Source organism: Mus pahari, chromosome 6 (genome assembly GCF_900095145.1).
Source record: "Mus pahari chromosome 6, PAHARI_EIJ_v1.1, whole genome shotgun sequence".
Taxonomy (NCBI): Eukaryota; Metazoa; Chordata; class Mammalia; order Rodentia; family Muridae; genus Mus; species Mus pahari.
Genome location: NC_034595.1, coordinates 75,776,734 through 75,786,847, shown reverse-complemented (window position 1 = coordinate 75,786,847; position 10,114 = coordinate 75,776,734). Strand labels below are relative to the sequence as shown.

The window sequence follows — 10,114 nt, the reverse complement described above, 5'->3', positions numbered from 1 at the left end:
AACCACATGGTGGCTCACAACCATCCTCAATGACATCTGACGCCCTCTCCTGGTGTGTCTGAAGACAACTACTGTGTACTTGCATATAAAATAAAAAAAAAAAAAAAAAAAAAAAAAAAAAAAAAAAAAAAAAAGCCAGCTAGATGATTCTCAGGCTTTAGATCATACTCCAAAACCCAGGTAAAAGTTAGAGAGAACTGACTTCATAAAGTTGTCCTCTGACACACATACCCCTACACATATGCCTTGGTATGCATGTCCCCACATACACACACACACAATTAAACAAACAAACTAACTAACTAACAGACTAACCAGGATTATTAGCACATCCTTTTAATCCCAGCATTTGGGAGGCAGAGGTAGGTGGGTCTCTGTGAGTCTGAGGCCGGCCTGGTCACACAGAGTTCCAGGACAGGCAATGCTACATGTAGAGATACCATCTTTCTTTCTTTCTTTCTTTTTTAAAAAAGATTTGCTTATTTTTATATGAGTACACTGTAGCTGTCTTCAGATGCACCAGAAGAAGGCATCAGATCCCAGTACAGATGGTTGTGAGCCACCATGTGGTTGCTGGGAATTGAACTCAGGACCTCTGGAAAAGCAGTCAGTGCTCTTAACCACTGAGCTATCTCTCAAGTCCTGAAATCCCATCTTTTAGAAAGAAAGAAAGAAAGGAGAGCAAACTAAACTAGGCGGTGGTGCAGACCTTCAATCCCTTTAATCCTAGCACTAGAGGGGCAGAGGCAGGCCATCTCTGAATTTGAGGCCAACCTGGTCTATAGAGTGAGTTCCAGGGCTACACCGAGACACCTTGTCTCAACAAAACAAACAAACAAAAACAAAAAATGGGGCTGGAGCGATAGCTCAGTGGTTAGGAGCAATGACTGGTCTTCATTAGGACTTGGGACCAATTGTTAGACCCACATGGCAGTTCACAACTATCTGTAACTCTGAGATCTGACACACTCAAACACAGATACATGCAGGCAAAACACCAATGCAAATACAAATAAATAAATAAATAAATAAATAAATAGTTAACTCACCATACAATTAAAAAAAAAAAGTCTGGCTTTTATTTAACTCAGAGAGCTGAGATTAAATGTATACTCCACCATAATCAGTCTTTATTTATCTGCTTTTAGGGACACATTCTAGGGCCTAGAGCGGTGGCTCAGCAGTTAGAAATACCAGTTGCTCTTGCAGAACACCTGAGTTTGCGTCCCAGTCCCTACATGATAGCTCAAAACCATTTGTAACTATAGTCAGAGTGGCTTCCTGAGGCCATCACACACACACACACACACACACACACACACACACACACACACACACACACGGAGGTTCTAGCTATATAGCCGAGAATGGCCTGAATCCCCCAGAAAGCAACATTACCCATTACTTACTTTGTGCCTCTTCACTTGGATTCTCTCGAGCCTTCAGTAGCTCCTCGAATTCCACTGACATTGGCACACAGATCTGAGGGAAGGAGAAAAGCTCAGGTGGGCCTGGCGATGTCTCAGGCACACACAGGGCTGGCCTTCTAAGACTTGCTTCCACCTTGAGTGTACAAAGGGGCTGGCTACTTAGCGTTCTCCACTTCCCTTGCTGCATAGCTGGGCAGACATGCATGCTAAGGAAGGACGCCTGTGGAGGAGGCAGTCCAGGAGAGATGTTCTGCGAAAGAGCTGGCACTGGACATGAATCCTGAAGGGGTAACGACCTCTGCAAGTGAGCAGAGCACCACTGTGTTGGTGTATTTCAGGGCAGAGCTAGGTGCACATCATATTGGGTGGGAGACATTCTTGTGAAGCAGCCCAGTGCTTCACTGTGTTCTCTTACTGCAGAGGGATGCCAGGAGGAAGTCACCTAACTGCGCTCACGGCAGTGAAGTGGCACGTTCTTTCTTGGAGCGACATCTACATGGCATAGCTCCATTGCTCTTGCATCTTTCCCTTTGTTTAAGGCCAGGTCTGAGGACACTACTTTGGGAGGCCTTACCTCATTTGGGTGCTTCCGATGGAATTCCTTTATCTGCTTGAGTCTGTTATAGAATTCAGCAAACTCGTTGGGTCCTGAGATAGCATTGAGCTCCTCCTTCCGTAGTCTGCAAGATATCAATAAACCCCAAGAGCATAAAGCACACAGGCCATCGTCTCACCGTGGCTCCTCAAAAGAACTGACTGTTAGAAGGGATGTGACCGCCACTTACCCGTCTTTATCATCATACAAATCCCTCAGGTTCCCACTGACCTCCATGTACCTCTGAAACGCAAGCACAAAGCCATCAGAACGGAGCAAATTTCTATGACAGGGCTAAGTTATCAAGAAAGGACGTCTTGGCAAAACCCAAGGGAAGCCCATGAGATACACAGTCTTGAAAGTTCCACCACTTTTTAAGAGACAGCCTGATCCCGAAGTGGTTGCATACACTTTTAATCCCAGCACTCGGGAGGCAGAGATAGGACATCTGACTAGGCACCCTGGGGGGGCTTGTCTAAGAACCCAGGGGTAGGAATCACGCAGAGCCATCAAACCTTCCCTGCCAGCACTTTTCCCGCCCAGGCCGATCCCAGGGGAAGCAGACAGCGGCGCACTCACATCTTGCATGGCCCGAGTGCGGTGATCAGAATTGATCTGGTCCCGAAGCTGCAGAAAGGCAAACGGTAACACGTACGTTGTTACTTGGGGTTCGGCAGTTGGAAAGAGCACCCGAGGGGTGATGAGTTTATTGGTTTAGGTCCCAGGGGCTGAAGCAGGAGGGCTGAGGAGGCCCTCGGGGGACGTTAACGTGGCCAGAGCGCCGAGCCAGCTTAGGATGAGGGTGAAGATGGGGAGCAGAGGGGTCCGCGGCCAAATACAGCGCCGAGGGCTCGGAGAGGACCCAGGCCCGCCTCCTGATGCTGCCCCGACCGTGGCTCACTCACCGTGGATTTCTTCGTAAGCATCTCTTTGGCCATCACATCCATAAGCCGTTCCTTCTCTTCATGATAGCGCCGTTGCTGCTCTAAAATTGTCTCCATTTTCCCCTGGCCCCGGCGCTTCAGTACCAACCACTAACACTGCCGGAAACACCGCCTGCCGCCTTCCACGCCGGCGTCTCAGCTCGCGGCATCCGGCTGCACCAAAGTTCCGCGTGTCCCGGATGTGGCTTGGGGGACTCAAGAAAAAAGGAACACCACGAAGAGAGCAAGCCGGTGCTACCGGCGACCGTAGCTACGCTGCCCCCTGCTGGCCGGGGGTCTGAAGGCGCGCAGCCCTCGCGTTGAAAGCTGGCTGGCTGCAAGGATGCCGGCAAGAATCCTGGAGGCTAGGGGTGAGAGACAGCTGGCTTGCCCGGGGCTTGCTGCAGACAGCTGGCCGGCAGGGACACACTAGCATGAACGGATAAGTTGAAGGATACAGAACGGAAAGGGGAACTGGAAGCTGTAGTTTTCAGTGTGTGACCCTCTGGTGATGTTTCCCCCTTGTCTGGACTTTAGTGTGTGTGTCAGTAAAATGCAGATGGTGGTTTTGTTCTTAATAAAACTCATACAGATTCATATTTGAACACAACCTTTGTTTATTAGCAAAGTAGTCTTTAAGAAAATCGTGGTACAGTCAAGCAATGGTATGCTTGCTTGCTGTTCAGCACAGGTTGACTTCTTATTCTCTGTAATTCTTAATTTTTCTGCTTTTTGCCTACCACTTGCAGGAATTACAGGTATGAGCCACCACACCTAGCCACTGTAGGGCTTAGAAAATGAAATCTAGACTGCCTTTCTTTATAGGAGGAGGAAGAGGAAGAAGCAGAGGCAGAAGAGGCAGGAGAAGGCAGAGGCTGGCAGATCTCTGTGAGTTCTAGGCCAGTTTGGTCTACATAGTGAGTTCTAGTCCAGCCAGGGCTACATTGAGACCCTGTCTCATGAAACCAAATGAAACGAAACATAAACAAACAAACAGCCGGGAGTGGTGGCACACGCCTTTAATCCCAGCACTCGGGAGGCAGAGGCAGGTGGATTTCTGAGTTTAAGGCCAGCCTGGTCTACAAAGTGAGTTCCAGGACGGCCAGGGCTACACAGAGAAACCATGTCTGGAAAAACCAAAAACCAAACAAACAAACAGAGTAGGGGCAGAGAGTGAATCAGTATAGAGAGCCTGTCTAGCATGCACCAGGTAAAACCACATTGGCGCAATGCAGAGTGGATCATACCCGTGATCCTAGCACTTAGGAGACGGAAGCAAGAGGAGAACAAGTTCAAGTTCAGCCTGAGCTATGTGATAAGTCTCTATCTCAAAAAAACAAACAAAACACATACACACATACAAACATACACATACATAGACACACATACACACACACATACACACACACACACACACAGCTAAAACAGTCACACATAAAAGTAGGTCTTTAAGGAAAACAAAATAGGCTGGAGAGATGGCTCAGTGGTTAAGAGCACTGACTGCCCTTCCAGAGGCCCCGGGTTCAAATCCCAGCAACCACATGGTGGCTCACAACCATCTGTAATGAGATCTGATGCCATCTTCTGGTGTGTGTCTGAATACAGCCACAGTGTACTCATATATAATAGATAAATAAATCTTTTTTAAAAAGAAAAACCGTGTTGGGCATGGTGGCACACGCCTTTAATCCCAGCATCTGGGAGGCAGAGGCAGGCGGATTTCTGAGTTTGAGGCCAGCCTGGTCTACAGAGTGAGTTCCAGGGCAGCCAGGGCTATACAGAGAAACCCTGACTCGAAAAACCTAAAAATAAATAAATAAATTAAGATTGCATAAAACATTTAAAATGAATGAGAGAAGGTATGGGGTGGGCATGACTGTCCACTTGAGTGACTGAGGCAAGAAGATAAGTGTGAGACCAGCCAGACCAGCATGTAGAGACTCCATCCATCAAAACCAACGATCAAAAAGTGGTTGTTTGGGCTGGAGAGACAGCTCAGCGGTTAAGAGCCCTGACTGCTCTTCCAGAGGTCCTGAGTTCAATTCTCAGCAACCACATGATGGCTCACAACCGTCTATACTAGGATCTGACGCCCTCTTCTGGTGTGTCTGAAGAGAGCAACAGTGTACTCACATATATGAAATACATAAATCTTAAAAAAAAAAAAAAGTGTTTGCTCAGAAGAAATGTTGGGACAGGAAACCCATGGGGACGAAGGGAAAAATGAGAGCGTGATTGCTTGTGGTAAGAGACTCAGGATGTGCAGAAGGAACCGGAAGGTGGTGGCGAGAGTTGTGAGAGTTGCGCAATTTTGCACTTAAAATGAATGACGTGGCTATCTGTAAATTGTAAACTTAGTAAGTCTCCTATTTAAAAAGGACTGGGGACCTGGAGAGATAGATAACACTGGCCACTCTTCCAGGGGGGGAGCTGTTCTGTTCCTCCCAACTAACTGTAAAGCAGCTAACAATGGTCCAGGAGTAAGGTTCCAGTTGTGATGCCCTCTTCTGGCCTCTAGGAGTACTTCATGCATGTTGTGCGCATCTGTACAAGCAGGCAAAATACCCATACGTGTAAAATAAAAATAAATAAATCAGCCGGCAAAGGCCAAGGCTAAATGAGACCCTTAAAAAAAGTGAAAAAGGAAAAAGACTGGACTTCCTACTGCCCACTCAATAAGCTGGGCATCCTTGCACAACCCTGTAACTCTGGCTCCGAAGCTGGCATAGGGGAAGGCGACTGGGGCTTGCTGGTTTCTAGTCTAGCTAAGAAAACACAAGCTCCAGGAGAGATACCACCTCATAGGCATAGGTGGAGAGAAAGGATAACTGGTGCCTTCCCTGTTCTGATTTCTGTGTGCGCATAGATACATGCACACACACAGGCATGTACACAATTCACACAGACACACACACAAATCTCAAACAACAGCAACAACAACAAAAAATAAATAGACAGATAAGCCTTGGTGATCTGGCATGGGAAGAAAATTTTTCTATTTTATTTTGTTATTTTAATTAAAGTGTATTTGTGTGTGTGTGTACATGCCAAGCCCAGGGTCTTAAAAGGTGCTGGATCGCCAGACGGTGGTGGCGCACACCTTTAATCCCAGCACTCGGGAGGCAGAGGCAGGCGGATTTCTGAGTTTGAGGACAGCTTGGTCTACAAAGTGAGTTCCAGGACAGCCAGGGCTATACAGAGAAACCCTGTCTCGAAAAAGTAAAAAAAAAAAAAAAAAAAAAAGTCACTAAAATAACCCTCCAACCCCTTAAAACATTTTAGACTCGAGATACAGCAATTTTTCTTTTACTTTCCTATACATGCACTTTTTTCCTTGTTTCTTTTCTCCTTTTCTTTTTCTATTCACGGTGTAGCCAAAGACAGTCCTGCAATCCTGCCTCCGCCCCAAGTGCCGGGATCATAGGCATGTGCCAAGCGGTTTTTCTGGAAACCTGTTTCTATTGAGATAAACGAACCCTTCCCTCTGAGGTGAGCAGGAGACCTAAGCCATGCTATCTTCCCTCAGCCTAGGGTCTGAAGCCCCCCTTCCATCTAACTGCTACCCTGTGCTCGCTCAGGCACAGGGTTTCCCAATCCATCACCAAGCCCCACCTCTTCCCTCCTGGCTGCTTAGCGTCTCGTGATCTCCTGGCGCGAAGTCCGAGTGTTCTGATCAGCCTGCTCATTTTACCCTGCTAATCCATTATTCACACACAGCCAGAATGATCTTTCTCACACTGACCCTCCAGTGCCCCCAGCTTCCACATTGCCAAGGGCTGCTCAGCAGCAGGGTGAGGTCTGTTTAAGTTGGCATCTGACTTTTGACCACCCCCGGCTCTGCCTGCCTGTCGTTTTTTAGTAGCTTGGCACTTCCTCAGTCAGGAATCACTTGTCCTTCCCCAATCCAGTCTGTTTTTAGGTCTCTGGGCCTTTCCCCAGTTATTTTTGAGGCTTAGACTGTTCCACCTCAACAAGTGCTTTATTGAACTTGCAGCAAAACTTGGGAGTTCAGGAAGCTGTGTAAGAGACAGGTCCTTGGTCGGTGGGAGAGACAGAAAATGTAAACCTACAGTGTGCTGAAAATGTAAACCTACAACTGTTATAAGCACGCATGTTGGGTATTGACAAAAACGTGCCGACGTGTTGGGCAGCCGATGAGATGAGCCTGATGTAGGGGGCTTGCTTGCTGTCATCTTCCTATCTTGAGTTCCACCCCCACATCCACATCCACCCCCCCCCCCATGGTGAAGAGAACTGACTCCCATAAGTTGTCCTCTGACCTCTACTGTGGTGGCATGGCAGACAAGGCAGCCTGGGTTACAGGATGGACTCCAGGACAGCCAGGACTACACAGAGAAACCATTTAAAAAACCCAAACAAAAATACCACAACACACACACAAGCTCGCAACCTTGGGTTTCTTGTTTGTTTGTTTTTTGAGTGTTCTGGTTGGCTCACATCTGTCAGGCTACCTTTCTGGAGGCTGAGGCAGGAGGATCAGCCTGGACCATACAGTTAGACCCTACTCCTCACCCAGTCAAGGCCAAAGGCTGCCAGTATCTTCAAGTGACTGTCACTGTGACCTTGGGCAGATGACTCCAGGAGTCTACACCTCTGAGGAGGCCGGCCCAAGGTTAGGGAGGGTTTCTGGAGGTACTACACGTTCACTGTTTCCTCTCGGCGGCCCCCTCTCCCCCTCCACCCCTGCGTCTCCGCCTCCAGAGACTGTGCCTCAGCCACCCAGGCGCATACCTGCCGCCTCGGTTCAACCGCAGAGCCAGCGGCCAGGCTTGGGCGTCCAGCAGGAGAGTGCTCCGCCCCATCGCCCCACTTCAGGGGACAGCCCTCCGGCTCACTCCCGCCCCCGCCAGTGAATCACGAGAGGCGGGGCCATGACCCATTCATGCTGGGAATCGGATCCAGATGTTCTCCCGGCGCGTGCAGCTGCATCCTTGCCTTTTTTGGCAAAAAAACGTGCGGCCGCGAGCGGATCCTGAGCCGCCCCCACTAATCCTCGGGAAGAGGGGGAAGGGGACTGAGGGTCTGGGCCCAACTGGGGATCAGAACTCGGTGCTTGTACGTCGGGTTGAGGCAGGGCTGGTGGGGGTGGAGGAAGATGTGTACCAGACCTAGAAACCCACTGCCTCTCCGCTCTGTCTGGCACCTCTCCCAATCCCTCCTTTGCTCACAGAGGAAAAAGTCCTCCGCCAGCAGCGGGGAGGCTGGCCAAGCTCAAGAGGGACCGGCGTGGCTGCCAGAGGGGATCCTCTTCCTGGGGAGAGAATCCCCACCCCATGGCCCGCCCAGGAGGAGGTTTACAAAAGCCTGACTCAGCCATGGAACCTTCCTTCATCCTCTCGACAAATACACGGGGCCTGTCCCTCACACACTGCTTTATTGCAATCTCTGGAAACAGGGTGAGCAACCTTCCTGCTGCCTGTCGCAGGGCAACATGGAGCTGAAATAACGCGGTACTCAGAGGCTGGACAGCACCCTGTACCTTACAACCCTCTAACCAGGGAGCCCCTAATCTCCTATACATACTGTTGCAGCTCTGAGATAGCAGTGGGATGGGGGGAGGTCAAACCGGGGGTACCTGCAGGAAAACTAAAAAAAAAAAAAAAAAATCTACCCTAGAAGTCTCGACTTAAGGAGGCCTAGGCCTCAGAGTCCAGGTTTGGAGGGCTGGGGGTGTCAGAGCCTTGATGTGGGGAACATTTCTGGAATGTTCCAGACTTGAAGAAAGGCTTAAGTCATGAGTGTTCCACAACAGCTTAGATTCCGGGGCCTGGGTCAGGGAGTACCACTGGGGTGTGTTACAATTGGGTGACTGAATCCTGAAGTCCCCATGAGTGGGGAGCGGTTGGGGGGGGGAGGGGGAGACCCATTCTAGGGAGGGGCTGGGCCCCAGAAGTAGTTCAGAAGAGGAGCCATAGTCTTGAACCCTTGGTTTGGGAAAGAGGAGAGTCAGGAGCCTCGGCTCAGGGGCCCGCTTGGCTGCAGCCCTGACACAGGACTTGGTCTCCATCTGGTACAAAGCCTTGGCCCACCAGGGAGGTGGAGCAGCGGGCACAGGAAAAGCAGCCGTGGTGCCAATGTCGGTCTTCGAAGGACACATACTTGCCTCCTGGAGAAAGGCTGGAGGTTAGCTCTGCGGGTCTGGGGGGGCCACTGCTGCCCCTTAGCCTCACCCGTGTCACATCCGCACTCTTACCTGCGCCCTCGCCGCTGCTCCCACCTGTGATGGGGCGCTTGCAACTGCTGCACTTGGGTGCAAAGAGTTCTCCAAAGCAGGCCACACAGTAGGGATCATCATCCCGAGAAGTGAACTGCTGCCCCGCAAGGGGCGTCTGGCACCCAGTGCAGACCAGGCACTCTCGATGCCAGGGCTGATCACGATATGTCACTCCACCCTGGGTCAGCGTCTGTGGGGACATCATCCATCAGCAGGGGTGGGGGGGAGTGAGGATTCCCACCCACAACGGGTCTTACCCTGAATTCCCAGGCCCAGCCCCCACCTTGCTGCAGCGGGCGCACCGAGGAGCAAATTTGTTCTCATAGCAAGGCACGCAGTAGTGGGCACCCTTGTCGGGCACGAAGGAGCGGGAGCCCAGCGGCTGCTCACAGCCACTGCATAGAAAGCAGTGTTCATGCCACGTCTGGCCTCCATACTCCAGCTTCCGGGACCCTGTGGGAAACAGGAATCTCACTTAGACATTGGCACAAATTAGCAAGGGCCACTCTTCCAAATAGATCTGTATCCATGCACATCAAGCAAGACTACTATCATGAGCCCGACAGTGGTGGCGCACGCCTCTAATCCTAGCACTTCAGAGGCAAAGGCAGGTGGATTTCTGAGTTCGAGGCCAGCCTGGTCTACAGAGTGAGTTCCAGGACAGCCAGGGCTACACAGAGAAACCCTGTCTCGAAAAACCAAAAGAAAAAAAAAAAGACTACTACTATGTATATTACATACACCAACCTTTCCCCTCAAACTCACAGATGGTACAGCACATGCTAAGGACACATGTTAAAACTCCATGTCTTTGACACTACTATCTTTTTTTTTTTTTTTTTAGACAGGGTTTCTCTGTATAGCTCTGGCTGTCCTGGAACTCTATTCTTTTTTCTTTTTCTTTTTCTTTCTTTTTTTTTTTTTAGTTTTT

General features: G+C 49.9%; 2 protein-coding genes across 3 annotated transcripts in view; both read right to left on the bottom strand.

The window, feature by feature from the left end:
- The window catches only part of Sf3a3 (splicing factor 3a subunit 3), an 18,736-nt gene extending 15,485 nt beyond the window's left edge, over positions 1-3,251 (bottom strand). Inside the window, exons 1-5 of the mRNA XM_029540395.1 lie at positions 2,931-3,251; positions 2,605-2,652; positions 2,216-2,268; positions 2,005-2,110; positions 1,410-1,482 (exon numbers count right to left, since the gene is read on the bottom strand). Of these exons, the coding sequence (XP_029396255.1) occupies positions 1,410-1,482; positions 2,005-2,110; positions 2,216-2,268; positions 2,605-2,652; positions 2,931-3,026 (376 nt within the window). The 5' untranslated portion in view covers positions 3,027-3,251. The remainder of the gene's footprint in view (positions 1-1,409; positions 1,483-2,004; positions 2,111-2,215; positions 2,269-2,604; positions 2,653-2,930) is intronic.
- Positions 3,252-8,005: 4,754 nt separating this feature from the next.
- Fhl3 (four and a half LIM domains 3) overlaps positions 8,006-10,114 on the bottom strand; it is an 8,585-nt gene continuing 6,476 nt past the window's right edge. For both annotated transcript variants that reach the window (XM_029540061.1, XM_029540062.1), the window contains exons 4-6: positions 9,467-9,636; positions 9,163-9,373; positions 8,006-9,075 (exon numbers count right to left, since the gene is read on the bottom strand). In XM_029540061.1, coding sequence (XP_029395921.1) covers positions 8,930-9,075; positions 9,163-9,373; positions 9,467-9,636 — 527 coding nt within the window. In that variant the 3' untranslated portion in view covers positions 8,006-8,929. The remainder of the gene's footprint in view (positions 9,076-9,162; positions 9,374-9,466; positions 9,637-10,114) is intronic.